Below are 18,860 nucleotides of genomic sequence, written 5' to 3' on the forward strand. Positions count from 1 at the left end.
TCACGTGCGTTCGTCTTTGCAGGGTTAATTTCCGCTCTCGCTGGTGATTGGACAATCCTTGCCGGTTCTTCTTCCTGTTGGCTGGTGGGCTCTTTAAGCACGCCTCTCCCCCGCCCTTTCCTACAAATACCTTAGCCAGCTCTGTCCCGATTGGTTTAGCTTCGCCGGCCTCCCGGCTAAGAAAACGGATTTCTGGTTTTGGGTCTGTGCCTCTGATTGGCAAGTACTCCCCCGCCCTTCCTCATTTTGATCGACATCTCCTACTTCCCTTTAAGGATTGGCTGTGCACCATAGCCCGCTCTATTCGATTGGTTTGCCCTTCGAAGAGCCCCGCCCTCATCTCCAGGCCCTCCCCACCCCTTTCTCTTCCAGTTATGTTCCATTTCGGTGATTGGCTAAAGTCGTTTTCCTCCTTGACTCTCATTGGCTGAACTCCGGCCTAGGCTGTCTGGAGATGCGCGCGCAGCCTGGGGTGGTTGCCTCTCCTACTGCTGCTGCTACTACCAGGGCAGAGGGGAGCGCGAGGCTCTGTGCTTCCTCCTTCTCCTTCCCCACCCTCCCCTTACCATAGCTCAGGCTTTGGCTGGGTGACTAGGCCGCATTCCCCCCCCTGTTGGGGGGGAGGGGGCCATTGTTGTTATGGAGACTGGTTCTGGGGACCCCCCATCACCCCCACCGAGGTATAATGCTCCTCACTCAGTGCTCCATGCCCTCAAGAAGGTGAGCCCGGCTCCTGGGGCTGTAGGGGTGCCTGCAGACAACATGACAGCTTCGCCCCTGGCAACAGGCAATGCAGTAACAATGGAAGCCGTGGAAGCAGACCTGCCAACCAGCGCTACAACAGCAGCACCTTGCATTCCTACAGAAGCAACTTTAACCAAGATCACCGTAGAGATGTCTCTCATGGCTGTGGCCAACGATAACGGGACCATGGCCTTTCCTGCACAGGTGGCATCGGATGCCGTAGCTGCGGACGTAATTCCGGTGGGCGACAAATCTTCCGCAGAGACGGTACCTGTGACCAATTCGGTGGATCCTGTGCCAGCCGTGGCAACAGTAAATGGAATGTCGGTGACGTCGTCCGATGATGTTGGGATGGTGTCGCCAGCTGTGGCTTTGCCTAAAGAGACCATGGTGAAATCTCTCCCGGTTCCACCAGAATCGCCCACAGTGGTAGTGGTAGCGCCCAGCCCCGTGACGCCTCCCGAGAAGACTCCACCAACCACCCCAGAGGGCTTGGCGCCTCACGATCTCTCCACTCCACAACCGCCCCAGGACATGGGTTCCCAGTCCAGTCTCGGAACCCCGGCACCCAGAGCTCCTCCAGCTCCTGACACATTGAGCTACTTGGATTCTGTCAGCCTCATGTCAGGCACCATGGAGTCACTGCCCGGCTCTGGATTCCTTGATGATGCTAGCTCCCTGGGTTCAGATTCCGAGATCAATGGATTGGCATACCGCAGGACCGACAAATATGGCTTCCTAGGGGGCAGCCAATATGTTGGTTCAGTGTAAGTATTGGCACCAAGGTGATGAGTTTCCCATGCTGCGGGGAAGGGAGGGAGGGGAGATGTTAGTCTTTTATACAGGACAAACAAGTTCAGCAAGATATCCAGTGATGACCACAATTCCAACTCTGGCTAGGGTGCTGGGAAAAGAATATATGATGTTCTTCCCCTAGGGGGCGCAAGCTGTCATCTTGGAAAAGTTGGGTTGTGGGGAGAATCCTAGGGATGAGAGGGATCCTTGCCCAGATTGGTACCCTGACAGCATAAGTATAACCTAAGGCATCACCCACAGATGCTCGTCCATCAGACTTTGTGAATGGTATCTCGCTAGTTTGGGGAGTGCTTGCTCTAATTTTTGACTTTTGGGGAATATGAGATTTTGGTTTTATTGGTTGACGTTTGGAACAGAATGTGCAGTCATTCCTCTTTAAGAAAAATCCTTATATTTCCCCTCTAAACCTACTTCATCATCCTGTGCTTGGCATACAGCAAAGGAACAAAAAGCACTTGAGTTTTTGCAAAGAGGTGAAATACATTGATTCTCCTCTAGGCAGGAGGACAGTGTGGAGTTCAGAGGCTTCCTGATGCTCTGTAAAACAGTTGTATGAATTGGGGTGGGGGAGCTGCTGATCATGGCTGTTTTGGAACCGCCTTAATTGTCTTCCTAAACCCTAGAGCTATCTCTTCAGCATGATCCTTCAATTAGATCAAGTGACTCATTTCTCCATCCAAATATGACTGGGATTTAATCTCTGCCCATAACTCTGTTTTTTCTCTTCAGCTTGAATGTTGCCCTCATTTGCCTGAAATTCAAACCATCTCTCTGGATGTGTTGTTTCACTGGAAGGATGCTACATGCTCTTTTGTTTTGTGACTGACCACCTTTCTTTCGTGCATGCCAGTCAGTCTTTGTCCCAAACACGGGAAGTGTTGTTGTAACATTAGTCTCAGTAGTGTGAATTCAGACTATCACGTCTATTATATTTCAGTTGTGTATTACTCTATATACCCCAAAACCTTGGTTTGCCTCTTACTCCAGTTGCCATTGCCTCTTAAATGGCCATTCCATGCATTTGTGGTGTGGTGGGAGACAAAGTTGCTAAGGGAATTCACTGTCCCAGGATGTGAGCAGGTCAAAGGTTAGACATTTTCATATAGGATCTCTACATCTGTATTTGCTAACTATAGCCAAAGGAAACAATCACCTGCTCACTTGTCAGTCTTCTAACAGTTAGGAGAGATTGAGATGATGAATTGACTGATTACTGCCCTGTTGTTTTCTGGCAGTGTTAGAAATTAGCCAGGCAGGCACTAGACATGTTTTGCAACTGACATGGGCGCAGTTGCGACCACATGGAGATCTCTGGATGCCAGGTTGGCGACTGGCATCTCCATCTGGCTGGCCCCTCCACCTTTCTTAAGCAGGTAAGCAGAACAGCTTCTTTAATGCATTTATATCTTGCCTTTTTCTCCAAGGAGTACATGGTTCACCCACCTCCTCAGTCAATCCCTATAACAACCCTGTGAGGTAGGTTAAGAGGCTGTGACTGGCCCTAGGTCACCTAGTAAGCTTTATGACTGAGTGGGGTTTTGAACCCTGATCTTCCAGGTCCTAGCCCAAAACTCTTAACCATTACACTGCACTTCTGCTATTGGGCAGCTATATAAATTAAATAGGTAGATAAATATGAGGAAAGCAAAATGTCACTTAGAGAAGGGTATGAAATATTTCCCCTGAAGTTTGAATTTGTTTTATTCTGTATTGTTTTATTTGATGTTTTAATGTGCCGTAAACCACTTTGAGATTTTCTCTTTAAAATATAAAGCTGGATAGAAATGAAATTAATAATAATACTAATAAACGTCTTTGGGGGGGGGGTGGGAATGGTGCCTAGACATACCATTGTGGCAACTGCAACCTAGGTTTAAGATGCCATTTGACACTTAGCTTATATATCTGAGTTTCTAACACCGCTTCCTTGCTCCTCCTGGAGATGAGATGCAGGGATGGGTGGGCCACATTCAACTTACCCTGTGTGCTCTTAATTGTCTTCAGACTGTCAATAAAGTGTATACAGCTGTGGCTGTTGAAGAGATATTCTGGGAAGAGTGCTTGGCTTTTGTTTCCTTAACAGTACCATTCCCCCAGTCCTCAGTTACAAGCAGCTTCTTCTAAAAGCAGTTTCTCATCTACATGGGGTGAGGAAAGAGAGAGAGGGAATTAGTGCCCAGGTGATTTGTGCCGTGTGGACTGACCAACATGCTGTTGCTTTTGAAGAGCTTTTGAGCTGTTATCTTTTGGAAGGTGTTTCCCCTCTTCCTCTCCATGTCAGTGTATCACTCTACCCAGACTTGCTGCCTGTTCTGGCCCTGAAAAGCTGGGAGATTCTGGGTGGGTTCAAAAGCTGACCTTTCGGGACCTGTAACTGTACAGCGGCAGTTGTCTGTGGCCTTCAGTCATGTAGTTAAGCCCAGTGGAAGTTTGTCTCACTTCCTTGGATTCCTGAGCATAGTAATGCCAAGTGACACTGACTGATGGATGTCTAGGGAGGTCTTTTAGCTCAAAGACTTACCTAGGCCCCGTATCAGGTGCCACTAAAGGGTGTGGAGGAGGGAGCATTGCCTCTCCCCGGTTGCCCTGGTTTCTACATGGGAGTGTGGAATAGTGTGTATGGCATGTGGAACATTGTGTATGTGTGTATTTAGAAAGTGACGTACCTGTAGTTACAGCCACTAACACAGGATTTGGCAGCCACCCCTAATCCTAAGAATTTTAGTTTTCTTTTAAAGAGAAAGGAAGTGTGCTGAGCTCATGTTTGATGAGGAAGACCTCATCGGAGGCCAGCCCTCTTCTCCCCCGCTAGTTTTCAACATGATATTAGACTTCCCACAAGCATCTGTTTGGCCACTATGAGAATAGGACGCTGAATTAGAGGAGCCTTTGGCCAGATCCTTTTTTACATAGCACCTAAGGCCCTTTGTTTCCAATAGCTGGCTGGTCAAATACCCCCAGAGGGCAAGGTGGTGCTGACAGCTTTCTCCCTATTGTTTGTCTCTAGCAATTGGAAGTATTCACTTTCTGAAAATGGGGGTGGGGCTTGGGGACGTTCTGTTGTAAGCTGTTTAATCGCTGGAATTTCCAGCAGTGTGTTGGATCCATTTTTAAAGTCCTCTTACAAGATGCAAGGAAGAAACAGTTCCCAGTTTTGCCCACAAGAAAAGTTAGATGCAAATTAAATATGAAAACTAGTTTATGCTGGCAGTCCTAATTTGCAGGATTGATTTCAGTTGTGGAATGCCCTTTTTAGTTGATAGTTCTGACAAGTGCAAATTCCTAGTGGTTTTGCAGTCTGCTGACAGTCAGCTTGTTCATCTGCAGAATATGAGTTAGTAACGAGGCCTGTCTGTGTTAAGGATTAGTGGGGTGTTGTTTTGTTTCAGCTGGCGAATGCATGTAGGTGGCAGCAGCCTGGGGGGGTTGCTTTCTTTGCGGGTGTGGGACCAATTGCCTGAAGTTTCTCTTATTGGATGCGGATAAGCTGCTGTTCCTGCTCAGCCATCTGTACCACCTTCTGTCATCTTTTGGCCGATGCTGGAACCTGTAAGGAAAGCCAGCTATTGAGGAAGAACGACTGACAAAGTAAACAGTAGTCAATAGAAAAAGAACTATGGGTATCGGCAGCCAACAGGGTTAGAGCAGAAAAAAATGGAACCGGGATATTGGGAGCTGAGCCGAGCCAGTATTCAGGATTTGTTGTTTTGTGTTTGGTTTTCTTCCCTGCCTTATCCACATTGGTTAAAATATATCTCTTTTGATTTGTCTTAGGCTCTGAAATGCAGGTTCCTCTAGCGAATTTTGGGGCGAAGTAGAGCTTTTGACTCATGGCTTGAGTCCAGGGTGTGTAGGCAGCTCTGGTTCAAACTGCTGCTCAGCCACAACGCTCCCCTGGGTGACCTTGAACAAGGCACTCACACAATTGTTGTGAAGATCAAATAAACCCCACATGTGCTGCTCTAAGTTCCATGGAAGGAAGACCAGGATAGAAATGGGGCATAGGGGTGCTGGCTAAGCCCAGGGCTACACCCACCCCAATGCGCTGTAGGAAGTGAGTGGAGGTTCCTGGGTTCTCTATGCATGGGCTAAAGCCTTATAGTGCTGGAGGCTTGTAGGTTGCCTTGCAGAGAAGTGGAGCCCCACAAAAGCACCAGCCACTGGTTTCCTCCGATGGGTGTGGCCGTGGGAGAAAACTGCTGTTCCTTCCCCACCAAACTCCTTCCCTGGCTTTTTTCAATTAAGCAGCCCCACCACTTCCTGTTTGGCAAACCACACTTCCTGTTTCTTGCTGGGTTCTGTTAAAGGGAGCCCTGCCCAGATCCTTCTGTATGTTCGCCTTCCCTAAGGCCTCTTGACTGAAACTGATGCGGGGTAAGGGGTGGAAGCAAGTGAAATTAGGCACCTCGCTATTCCCCCCCCCTTCCCCAATACAAGGACAAGCTTGAGTTGTCTCCTTTCTTTCTTTCTTTCTTTCTTTCTTTCTTGTGTTTGTATTTTGAAAATTTGTTTTTTAAAAAAGGACAAGCTTGAATTGCCTGTTGCCCACTGCCCAGCTAATTGTGAATCACATCACAACTAGCTGAAGGGCTTCTTACTTTCATTCATGCTTATTGGAGTTATCCCCGGATACTCTTTGAAGTTTTCTTTTGTGGGGGAGGAGCAAGGAAAGCTGAATACATTGTGAATCTTGCATGTGCTTGTAGTCATGTAGTACACGGTTGGTGAGCCCGGAGGCAGGAATGGATAGTGGGAAACCACAGACACTCTGACTGGAACCTTACCCTGTAACATTTTCTCAGGTTACGCAGGAGGAAACTGCTCCATTTCTCAATGCCCTCCCACAATCTCCTTGGTGGCCACAAACCAAGAGCAATGAGTTTGATGGAAGGAAAGCTCAGTCTAGGATTTTCCCATGTGTTGAGTAGAAATTACAAAGATGGTATGTTCAGGGTAGCAAGTAGAGGTTGGCTGGCTCAGAAAGTGTTCGTTACCTGCCAATCCCTGCCAATCCCTTTTCCTAGAAGGGTCTGGAAGAGGGGGACTCGCGGGGACCATGAAGCTGGGGAGCAAGAGGAGGACACTGGGCTGGGGGAGTTTGGTGCCATCCCAGTGGTCCCACCTCCCCAGTGCAGCTGCATAATCTGCATTTTTCAAAAAAGGAATTTGTAGTTGTGTCGTTTTGAAAGCTCAGAAGCTGGCCAAGAGGCTGAGGGTACCAGTATATTGCATAGCCCTTTAGCTCTTTCCATGAATGTTGTGTACTTCTTGCAAAATGAGCATAATAAGCATGTATGAAACTCACTTGGCACTGAGTAGAACTGACAACCTTTTTCTCCTTAGCTCAGTATCTGCTTCCTTATCCTTTCTTCTTCTTCTTCTTTCCCTGCAGTGAAAGCGCCATTCCAGTGGATGTGGCCAGGCAGAGGGAACTCAAATGGCTGGACATGTTTTCCCACTGGGACAAATGGCTGTCACGCAGATTCCAAAAGGTAAGCAGAGATCAGCTTCTGAGTACCACCTTCCCGATTGTGTAAAGACTCCTGCTGGGATCTGAGCTTCCCTTTATTAATTCCTCCATCTCATTTGTAGGTGAAATTGCGCTGCAGGAAGGGGATCCCCTCTTCTCTCCGTGCCAAAGCGTGGCAACTTCTCTCAAACAGCAAGGAGCTTCTGGATCAAAATCCAGGGAAATTTGAGGTATTTCCAAGTATACCTTGTCTTGGCTGCTATGCTGATGGGAGGGTGACGTCAGGCTGTCTGTTGGGAAAAGAAGAGAGAACAAGTTTTCAGCCTTTCCGCCTCTCCATTTTGTTTTGTTTTGATTCTTGTCTGCTTTTTTCTTAGGAATTGGAACGCCAGCCTGGAGATCCCAAATGGCTAGATGTGATTGAAAAAGACCTACACAGGCAATTCCCTTTCCACGAGATGTTTGCAGCTCGGGGAGGCCACGGGTGAGAGAACGGAAGATGGGTGGCAGGGAATGGTTTTGCTACAGTGGCCAAAAGGAGTCTCATCTAAGGTTGGGAGGTCTCCATGCTTCTCTTGTGCACCTCTGACTCTTAGGATTGCGCTTCCACCCCGTGTACTTGAACAATTTGCCCTCTAAGGAGCCTTAGAGGTGTTGCTTTATCCCTTCCTCTCCAGCTCCCTGTGCTGGGTGCGGATGATGGGAGTTGTAGCCCACCAGGTTGGGAAAGACTGTCAGCATTCACTCAGGTTCCAGCATTCTTCCTTCTCCTGCATCCCTTCCATCTCCCACCAGAAGTAGCACAGCCTATTGGTAGTCAGACGCTCATGACTCCCACCTCTCCTTTGCCTGTCCCAGAAGCAGTAAAGCCTGTGCTTTGGAAACCTTGAGCCTCCATTGGAGGCCCAGCCCTTATTTGCGGCCTAGTCTTGGGTTAGAAATGGCACTGCCTAGAGGCCAAAGACCCACGTCACACCTTCCAACCCTTCCCTGAGCCTGCTGGGTCCCATTTTGAATCTGATGCCCCTTCAAGGCTAGGAGAGAGGTTCTGGATCCCTGGTCCTCACCCTTCTCTTCCGTCACAGGCAGCAGGACCTCTACCGCATTCTGAAGGCCTACACCATCTACCGGCCAGAAGAAGGCTACTGCCAGGCACAGGCACCAGTGGCCGCGGTTTTGCTGATGCATATGCCTGCAGAGGTGAGGAGCTACTTCATGACACTGTGTGGCAGAGGGAGGGACAGCGGGCACCTTGAGAATGTGGGTTCTCTGAAAAAGAAAAGGATGGGATGTGGTGGATGAGGTTTGGGAGGAGCTGAAGTTTGTATATGCTGAGAAGAATCATCAGCAGGAAAAGTGGGAGGGTGGAGAGCATCCTGACTCCAAAACTCTTGGGTTCTTGGTGTTGGTAAGGAGAGGGTCTTTTACACCAGGGCTACCCAGTGGTTCCTTCTCTGCTAGAAACTGTCCTTTGTGCTGCTGAAGCAGTGGGCAGGGGGAGCCGGCACCTTGCTCCATGCTCTCAGAGACACCTAAGAAGAGCCCTGCTGGGTCAGACCAGAGGCTTGTCTAGCCCAGAATGCTGTTCTCAGCTGCAGCCTTTTTTCTATATGACACTGAGCATGTGCAGTGGGTTTGTTTTTCAAAATGATTATTACACTCACATCCCTTCTTTTCCCCAAGGAGCTCAAGCTGATGGGCAGGCTTCCCCCCACTCCTCATTTTATCCTCCTCACAACAAGTAGGCTAGGCCGAGAGCGGATGACTGCCAGGCTGAGGTCACCCGGCTGAGTGGGGATTTGAACCCTGGTCTCCCAGGCCCTTGCGCAGCACTCTAATCACCAAACCAAACAGATGTCTCAGAGCCTCCAAACTCAAACTCTAGTCTTGCAGCAATCTTTATGACTGTGCACGGGCCCTCAAGGCATGTCTACCAGGAGATAAGAGTCTGTTGGGCCATCTCTCTCTCTCTGGCAACCTGCCACTTTTCTGCCCTGTTACTTAGTCTCAGGCCAGTTGTCAACACCCTTACCTGCAAACATTGCCCAACGTAGAAATATAGCCATGGTATTTCAGCAGAATTTATAAGGCCCATAGCAATCCATTGGTAGTGCCTTGTTTATTCATCTCCAGTGGAAGTCAAGGGCTGTAGCTCAGCAGCAGAGCATCTGCTTTGCAGGCAGAAGGTCGCAGGTTCAATCCTTGACTCCTCAAGGTAGGCCTGGGAAATATTCCCTTCCTGCAGCCATGCAGAGCCACTGCCGGTCAGCGTAGATAATGCTGTGCTAGATAGACCAATGGCTTGACCCAATATAATGCAGCTTTCTTTGTTCTTCTTTTTGGACGTTGGTTGCTTGTGTGCCACCTGCACAGTACTGCAAAGGAAATATGGCAGCCAGAACAGAGGAGGTAACTCTCTGGGCTGTCCTTCCTGAATGCACTAGTAGGGGTTTATTGCATGCAATTGGGCAGTGAACTAGTGGAAGGACTGCCTTAGCCAGGAGGGTATGACTGCCCAGATTATCAGTGTTGAGAGTTTCTGTTTCTCTGTCTTTTCAGCAAGCTTTCTGGTGCCTGGTGCAAATCTGTGAGAAATACCTCCCTGGCTATTACAGCGCTGGACTGGTGAGTACGGCTGTGGTCCTGGGAGGACGGGCAGTAAGCCCCAGGCGTTTCCACAGGGCTTCTTTACGGGGAAATGTTTTCTGCACTCTTAAAAAAACACTCTAATGAATAGATGTTTCCCCCCACTACTACTTCACTGGAATGTCTGCTTAGCAGTGTCCTACAAGAACCGCCCAGTATCTTCCTGTTCTCTACTTTTCTGGAGAGGAATGAAACTTGCCCTCCTGGGAAAGGACGGGAGGCTTGTAGTCTGGTAACATGCAGCAGCAGCAGCAGCAGCAGGGACACACATAATTGTACACCTGCCTGCTCTTTCCTCACTTTCATTTCTCTGTTAGGGCCAGTTTATCGGACTAGCTTTTTAAGGGTTTGTTTTCCAACCTGTTTCACTTCTCCCTTCATCCTTCCTCCAGTCAGACCTGGAACTTGCCCTCCCACCCCCTGCCACCACAGATGACTGGTCCGGAGAGTGAGCTCGCCTTGGACTCAAGTCGCCGACTTCTTATTTTCCCAGCCCATTATAATGGGCTGAATTATAATTATAACTGGGCAGCGAGTGCCGTTTTAGAAGAGGTGATCTCTTCAGTGGTGGAAATACGACATCTGTGATCTTGCCTGTCGTGATGTGTGTGCATCCTCTTAAAATAAAGAAAAGATGCCCTTTCCCTTTTGGAACTGTTTTTTTTATTATTATTCAGCTGCTTATATATGCAGGGATAGTTGCTTTTTAAAAATGTGTGCAATTAAGCAACACATTCTTTAAACCAGGTGACTGCTTAAAAGTGGGCCCACGGTGGAAAAAATATCAGGGTGAAAGAGAGTTAAAAGTGAATTAAATAAAGCCAACCTTTCATATGAACAGCAGAGCTAAAGAGGAATCAGTGGCTAACTGTATGTCTTGAGTCTTTTGTTACCCCATCCCACTGGAGCAGGGGTGACTAACCCCAGGCGCTCTAGCTTGTTGTTGGGCCACATCTCCCATCTCTCCTGACCACTGGCCATGTTGACTGGTGCTGATGGGAACTGGATCTCCAACAGCATCAGGGGGGGCACAGATTCCCCATCCCTGCTTTATATGGACAGAGACTGTGCCTTTAAGCAACTGCCAAGCAGGCAAAAATCAACAGGTGAAGGGCCCTGGCTTGGTGGTAGAACACCTTCTTTGCTAGCAGAAGGTCCCAGGTATAATCCCCTGGTATCTCCAGGTGGGTCTGGGAGGGACCCCTTCTTGAATCTTGGCAACCTACTGTAGGCAGTACTAAGCCAGGTGGGCTCACTTAAACGCAGCTTCCTATGTTCGTTTCATGCTGGGGGAAGCTTTATTTCTGCCTTATATACAGCCATTAGTCACAGAACCTTTATCCATTAAAAATATGTCAATTCTTCTAGCTCCATGCAGCCTTAAGCTGTGTTCCATGGGACCACTTCAGGCCTTCCTAGTTACTGTCTCTGACTTTCCTGTCCCTCTGTACTTCTCTGCTGCTTTCAGAAGTGACAACTACTTTCAGGGTCTGAAATCAGGCTTCTCAAGCTGCTTTTTGGCTTCTTTGTTCTCCCATGTGTGTTGAATCAAAGTTGAACTGTTCCAGAAGCTCTGCAGACACCATCTTGGTAGTCAAGATAATCCTGCAAATAATTGGTAGTTGTAGCAGCAGTGAGCTCATATACGTATATATCCATTTGCTTTGATATAGGCTAATGGGCTTCATTGTCTGTGGGCTTGGGGTTCTGGGCTCTGAGCCCAGAAAAGGGAACTATCTGTGAGATTTTGGTATTTGCCACAATGGGGAGTCATGGCCAGAGTGACAAATGCTGCTTTGTGTATAAAGGTTGTATAAACCTTTGCTTGGGTGTGGACAAGCCATCTCCCTCCTGCCATGTCTGCATCTGTAAAGGCTGGGAGACCTGGCTAGCTGATTTGCTGAAGTCTACACCTTTCTTTTAATAAAGCACTCTGGGATCTTTTACATCCTTCTTTGGTATTCCTCAGGATGGATTTGATTTAAATCAAATCGATTTAAATCATGATTTAAATCACTAGTCAGTAAGATTTGATTTAAATCACTAGTTAGTAAGACTTGATTTAAATCATTTATTTATTTATTTTTACAGAAAGACTCATTCTTGCTGGTATGATCTTAATATTTACAACCAGATGAAGGTTTCATTTTTGGAATAATAAATTTTCAGAGTAGTTTTTACAGTTCTATCAAAAATTACTGATTTGGTTATACTATTAGAAATACGTTGACAGATAATTGTGAAATTATTGTGAGGTTTAATAAGTTAACTGTTTATATTTTGACAACTTTTCTGCTGTACTTTATTGGAAGGAGAGAAACAATCATTTCTTTAATAACAATTTAAACAATTTTTTTAACTAGAACAGTAACATTATAGCATAAGTATCCATGTTTGTTAACTGATGTGGTTAAACGGGTTTGTTTGTTTTTTTAAAAAACACCTTAGACTGAGTTTTAGCACGCATAAAAAACTTAAAACAAATCCTTATTTCTTGATGAATAGCCTTTGGACTATAATGTAACTTAAATAGAAAGCTAACTTTAGAAAGATTTTTCCTCCAAAAGCAATTTATTTTAAAAATCCAATTTAAATTAAAAAAAAAAACCCATGATTTTCAATGATTTTTATCCACCTTGGTATTCCTGCACCCAACCACTCCCACAAGCCCTCCTTTGGGCTGGTACAGCAGGATACAATGAAAAGGAGAAAGGTGAAAGTAGTGGGGAGGGGAAATACAGGGTTGGTGATTCCCCTTCCTCCCAGTGCTCCTGTCATCCCAGAGGTTTCTTCTGCTTCCTGTGCAGGAGGCGATTCAGCTGGATGGGGAGATCTTCTTTGCCCTGCTGCGGCGAGCGTCTCCCATTGCCTACCGCCACCTGAAAAGGTACAAGGTTGACCCCATCTTGTACATGACGGAGTGGTTCATGTGCATCTTCTCCCGGACCTTGCCCTGGTGTTCTGTGCTGCGCGTCTGGGACATGTTCTTCTGTGAAGGTGAGGCTCCTTCCTTGGTCCCCACCCGCTTTCTCTCTGCCAGACCTTGGGTGTCTTGATTACGTAGTCTCTGCATCCCCCCCCCCCCCCGCTTATGCCGACCCAGTCAGTAGGGAAAGATACAAAAACAACAGCATTTTCTGCTATAAATTGGATCCTCTCCTTTGGCTTTTCTTTTCAACTGCCTTTCCATCATTGAATCAGAAGGGTGACTCCTGAGCCCTTGCTTACTTGGTTGTTACAAACTCGACTTGTGTAGCCTCCTTTTTTATAACGCTTATCTCCATCTCACAGAGGATGATGGGATTCCTGGCCTCATACGACAGGCATCCCCAAATGCGGCCCTCCAGATGTTTTGGGACTACAACTCCCATCATCTCCAGCTGACAGGACCAGTGGTCAGGGATGATGGGAATTGTAGTCCCAAAACATCTGGAGGGCCGAGTTTAGGGATGCCTGTCATACGATGTGTCAAGCTCCTTCCTCTCCCCCCACCCCCAACCCCTGAGTGATCCTTCTCTCCCACTTGCAGGGGTGAAGATAATCTTCCGTGTGGGCCTAGTGCTGCTCCGGAACACGCTGGGCTCAGTAGACAAGCTGCGCTCCTGCCAAGGCATGTACGAGACGATGGAGAAACTAAGGAACCTGCCTGTTGATACCATGCAAGAGAACTTCCTTGTCCAGGAGGTGAGAAACAGGTCGTAAGGGCAGAGTTCTAAGCGGAGAACAAGGAGCCTTGGATTCTGCACCAAGGATGAGTTACTGCATGATATCCGTCAGGCAGAAAGCCAGTTGGGAAAGTAGTCAGGATTCACAGGGCAGGGGAAGGCAGATTGGGGTCAATTGTTTGATTTCTAGATGACCTGCAAATCTGCCCTCCTCTGGTGTAGAAAATGCAAATTATCAAAGGGATATCAGATTTAAAGAAGGGACGATCCATTCCATAGGCAAGGACTTATAACTACCAATTGCGGGGGGGGGGGGTTGGGTTTTTTTTAAGGAACCTAAATTAAAATGTTAAAATGAAGGACACTTCAGGTAACCCAAAATGGATTTTTGGGTGGAAGAACTGTGAAGTCAGCTCAGTTCCTGTACTCAGAAATCCCTGTTCTCGGAGGCAGCGCATATATGTCCACTGGTGGAGGAAGGCGGGTGGGGGGGTGCAGTACACACTGGGTGTCAGCTGTGAGGGTGGGTGACATCGCCACGCCACCCACCCCTGCTCGCTCACTGCGCAGGCGGCGGGCAGCGCCCCTCCCGACGTTCGCCCGGCAGGCGGCTACGGAACCGCACCACTCTGGTGCCGGGGCAGGTAGCTCCGCCCCTGTATATGTCTTAAAGGTGTGTGCCTTTCACACCAAGTTCCAGGTGGATCTCCAGCAGGTGGATCTCCAGTGGTTCTGGCTAAAACACAAAGTAGATTCCGGAAGCCAGAAATCTGCCTACCTCTGTTTTGGAGAATGCAAATTATCAAAAGGATATCAAATTTAAAGGAGAGACGGTCCATTCCATAGTGTAGCAATTCTGATTACTTCAGTCTTGGTCAAAATCATTCATAGCTTATGATCAACCTGATTTTTAAGTATTTTTCAGACTTCGTCCATCTTCCTAATCTTTTTTTTTTAACTTAGGGACTAGAAATACGTGGTTGGCCTTGTTTGTTTTTTATGGGAACCTTGAATTTTTCAAACTTCTTTACCTAACTTCTATCATATAGCAAATTGGCATGGACATGAAATACATAGCACCTTAGTTTGAACCGTTATGCTTATATCCTGCCTCATATAAGGAGCTTGAGCAGGCTACCGAATAAGTATGGACAGTGTCCATATTTATTCAGATAAGCATGAACTGAAGATACAAATGCACTCAAAATCCTAAAGTAAGATAATTGAGGAAGGGAGCTTAAATGAGCTCATAAAAGTAGACTGTCTCCAGATTTGGTGGAAAGTGCTTTAAGAAATCTGCTAATCACATGCTTCCAGTGACAAATGACATGGAGTTCAGGTGTTTGGGAGGGTGGGAAGGCTGCTTCTCCCTCAACTTTTAAAATGGTTTTGATTTTATTTTTTTCATACAGCCAAAATCTGCCTGAGCAGGCTGTGAGTTGGGAGTGAAGGAAGGGCAAACGGGGAGGTTCTGTCCAACTCTTCCCCTCCATGTTTGTCAGTACCTAATCGCCCTCCGCCAGGCCCTTTTTTGCTTGCACGTGGGTGAAGTCCCGGATGCTGGAATCCCCCCAAATGCAGATTATAAGGTGGCATGGCGGAAGTTGATTGGACCACAGCGGAAAAGGTTAAGCAGCCTTCCTCTGCTTGCCCAGGCTGATTTGAAAGTGAGAGAGAGAGAAACCACAGAGGGAAGAAACCAGGAACTCCACATGGCAAGTGGTTTCCATTGCAGCTGTGACGTAGCCTTGCCCAGGCCCTGCCTTTGTTTTGTGTGGGCCGGGAGATGTTACACATACGAGGGGGCTGCTGAGACAGGGGTGGAAGTGTGGCGGACATTGGTGAAAGATGCCACGTGGCTATTCCTCTTGTGCTTCTTTTGTCTGTCCCCCGTCCGCCCCTTGCCCAGGTGATTAACCTCCCGGTGACGGAAGCCCTTGTGGAGCGGGAGAACGCCACGCAGCTGAAGAAATGGCGGGAGACGCGGGGAGAGCTCCAGTACAAGCCCTCCCGCCGGTTGCATGGCTCGCGGGCCATCCACGAGGAAAGCCACCGCATGAACCCGCCCTTGAGCGCCAGTGCCAGCCTTTTGAGCCTCACCGGCCTGCGGCAGAGGGTGGCCATTGGCAGTACCGGCGGCCCCTCCTTCTCCCCAGCACACACGGTGGGCTCCTTGGCCGTGTCGGCTGTCCCCACTCCGGCTCCTCCCGCCGCCCAGAGCCCGGTGGTGGTTTCCGAAGGCCTCCACCCGGCCTTGCCGTCCCCGACCGGGAACAACATGCCGCTCGGGGGGCCTCCCAGGAAAGCGGGCGGCAGCAGCAAGGAGGAGAGGCGGAAAGAGAAGGAGCGTGAGAGGCAGGAGAAGCTGGAGAAGGAGCGGCAGAAGCAGGAGAAGGAGCGCGAGCGGAAGCTGCAGAAGGAGCGGGAGAAGCAGGAGAAGGAGCGGGAGAAGAAGCAGCAGAGGGAGCGAGCCAAAGAGGAGGCCAAGCTAAAGAAGGAGAGGAAGTTGTCGCAGAGGAAAAAGGAACCCAAGTCAGCCCCTCCGCCGCCCGCTGAGGAGGGGAAGGAGGGGGGAACCTCAGGGGCGTCCGTGGTACAAAGCACACACTTTTGAGTAGGGCTGGGGGGCCACACGGGCCCCGACGACTCCCTCCCGTCAGCCAAGGACCAAGGTGGTGGCTGCCACCCAGAGACTTGTTGTGGTAGGGGGACCCAGAGGGCAGGAGGAGCTGTGCCAAGGCGAGGGATAGCTGCCATGCACTGAACCACACAACTTAGGGCCGCGGTTGGGTAGTGGAATATTTAACGGAGGTCCATGTTTTTACCTCCCTTTGCGTGCCTGAGGTGAATGTGGCTCCCTTCCCCCTCCCCTTCCCCTCTCGTTAATGAATAGGGCCAAAACAAGATGGCGGCTGTGCTCTGCGTGGCTACGGAAAATGGCCGCCCACTGCTGTTTTTGTCGCAACCGACAGGAGCAGCTGCATCACTCTGCTCCCCTACCGAAAGGTTGGGAATCTTAACCGAGGAGGTAACCATATTATTAATAATAATAACTCCTGACATCCCAATTTCAAGTACTGTATATAGAATCCTCTCTCCTTAAAGCTATTTAACCACTCCAGGCTTACAAAACCACCTCCAGAGAGGCTGGTTTCGAGAACAAGGTATTGTCTTCCCGCCAATATATTAACAAATGTTTCTTCCATTGTGGGTTGGCCCTAATAACATTGATATATATATATCCCTCGGCTCCACCCCAGACTTGACTGTCTCCCATATAAGAAATCCCTCCTTCCTTTGGCTACCTGGCCCCATGCATGGTTACCCACAGGCTACGATAGTTGCCTTATTTGCTGGCGGTGTCTCTGTTCTTTGAAAGCTGCATGGTAGCCTGAAATTTAATCAAGGTGGCTTTAGCCCACATGGGCCTGCAGCAAAGAGGAAAGCTGAACCTGTTGGATTGCTCCCTCACATACAATGAATTGAGACAGGAAGCCTTTCTGTGAATGCGAGTCTGAGTGTGTGTATGTGTATTGGGGGTGGGGAGCTGGCTACCCTGCTACCCAGAAACTCAGCCATTTGGCTGCTCCTATGCAAAGATTTCTTAGCAGTGGTCAGGAAAAAAAAAGTTGGTGCCTATATGTGTCTGTTGAGATTTCTTGAGTAGAAAGGAGAAAAGAGATTGGAGATTCCCCCTTCCCCCTTTGGTGATATGCACTTGAGAAAGGTTTTTGCTCTTCAGCAATTTCTTGTCCTTCAGTATTTACCTTCTGGCACAAACATTCCCATTTGCTGCCTCCAGACAGTGAGGGAAGCAGCCAGATTTCTAGGGAGCTTCTGCCAGCAAGGTGGGGGACGGGACTGTGTTGTACACTGTTCCTCTCCAAGCACCGGTACCCATATCAGTCCTTTAACAACATATTTGGAAATCTTTGCCCTTGTTTTATTAGCATACACCCAGCACCAGTCATTTGCTGGATACAAAGGACGCGTCTCCACAACACATTTAAGCCACTGGACCATTAGTTTTGACTTCTCTGGGCTCTCTTGAAGAGCCCTTTCCCAAGTTCCCAGGTGTTTGGTATGAAAACTCCCATGATCCCCAGCCCAGCATGGCAGTCAGAGGCGGTACAGTACCCTAACATTTATCGAGAGACCAGCAGCAGGAAGAAGGCTGGCCGAGGGTCAGGTTAAGGAATTGTCATTTGGGGAACAGGCTGAGAATGCTTTCATATTTTGAACCCCCACAGTCCCTTCTTAAAGTTTGAGGCACGGCGGTTTAAAACAGGTTTTAAAATGCTTTTAGTTTGTTAATATAGTACATGCCCCCGAGTTGCATGCTTTATTCCTCTGTCCCTCAGCGGAAAGCAAATTGGTTCCTTTAAAATACTGTAACTCGAATGATTTTTCTCGATGTGTTTTCATTATGCAACCACAAACCCTTTTAACGTTCCTACACACTGGCATTAGCTAGCTAGGCCTTCCTTTGATAGCGGTGCAGAATGCAGCCGGTCAGATCCTTGGCTTTTATTCCATGCAGCTTAGCGAGACCTGGGATGCTGATATCTACAGTAGCTTAGCAGAGCCTGGGCGGGTTAGAATTTTAGAAATGTTGTGGGAAGAAGGGTCTCTGCAACAGGGAGAGAGAACTCTTGCTGCCTTGGAGGTCGGGCTGGGTTGGAAGTGGACTGAATGGATTTGGGCAACTTTGGACTTGTGCATCTTCATAACTCTCCCCGTTGCCCCTTCTGCTTTCACCTTCCGCAGCATCGCTCTCCACCTTAGGCCACATTTTTCTGCAGTTGTGAATAGCTTGAAAATCATGAGCCTGTTTCAGAATCTCGCTTCCCAGAACACGCCTGCCCTAAATGGCAGCTTCTAGACTCCACGATCCCATCTACGAGCCAGCGAAAAAGCTCCATTAGTCCATCCTCATTTCTGTATATAACTTTTCTCTATAACACATATATTATATATATGTTTCAGTATTGTAATTATGTATACAGAACCTTGAGGTTATTATTTTTTTGACCTTGTGCTCTTATTTAATGGGACAGACACTGGAAAAATTAGGAATTCATTTTCTCCCCTTGCCTTTTAATTTTTTATTAGTTTTTTTTACCACCACTGCTAATCAGGAAGAGAAGAAAATTGGAAGTTTACAGCTGACATCTCTTTAATGTCCTCCTTGTTAATAATGTCTTTCTTTTTGTTCGTGCCTCGTTCTTACTGGATTTTCCCCTCATTGCTTTGTTTAAAAATGTTAACAAAACAAAATGACAGTCCAGTTTGTCAAGCGTCTTCATTGATTTTTGATGGTTTGGGCTGTCTTCGGTGGGATTAGAGTATCTGCATCCTTGGAGTAGGGGAAAGTTTTCTTTGCTGAAGGGTACACACAGTGTGCGGGTGCTACCTGTGAATCTGATTTAATTCCTGCCTAAACACAGAGCTTCACATTTATCTCTGTTGAAATTTCATTCTGTGAGTTTTGGCCCAGGTCTCCTTCCTATCAAGATAAT

General features: G+C 47.9%; 1 protein-coding gene across 1 annotated transcript; it reads left to right on the top strand.

Moving 5' to 3' along the window:
* The first annotated feature begins 458 nt into the window (after positions 1-458).
* Positions 459-18,626, top strand: TBC1D10B (TBC1 domain family member 10B). The gene is made up of 9 exons (XM_083584309.1): positions 459-1,511; positions 6,953-7,052; positions 7,153-7,260; positions 7,408-7,514; positions 8,116-8,230; positions 9,590-9,655; positions 12,484-12,673; positions 13,206-13,360; positions 15,251-18,626. The coding sequence occupies exons 1-9, from the start codon at positions 640-642 to the stop codon at positions 15,953-15,955; spliced, it is 2,418 nt and encodes an 805-aa protein (XP_083440435.1). The 5' UTR covers positions 459-639; the 3' UTR covers positions 15,956-18,626.
* The last annotated feature ends 234 nt before the right edge of the window (positions 18,627-18,860 follow it).

The sequence above is a fragment of the Podarcis filfolensis genome (genome assembly GCF_964270895.1).
Source record: "Podarcis filfolensis genome assembly, chromosome: 13".
Taxonomy (NCBI): domain Eukaryota; kingdom Metazoa; phylum Chordata; class Lepidosauria; order Squamata; family Lacertidae; genus Podarcis; species Podarcis filfolensis.

What these genes read in the sequence shown, in the direction of transcription:
- TBC1D10B (XM_083584309.1), top strand. Translation starts at nt 640, where the DNA reads ATGGAGACTGGTTCTGGGGACCCCCCATCACCCCCACCGAGGTATAAT. An exon ending in GCAGCTCGGGGAGGCCACGG is followed by an intron (nt 7,515 to 8,115) that starts GTGAGAGAACGG and finishes CTTCCGTCACAG; the next exon opens with GCAGCAGGACCTCTACCGCA. An exon ending in GCTATTACAGCGCTGGACTG is followed by an intron (nt 9,656 to 12,483) that starts GTGAGTACGGCT and finishes CTTCCTGTGCAG; the next exon opens with GAGGCGATTCAGCTGGATGG.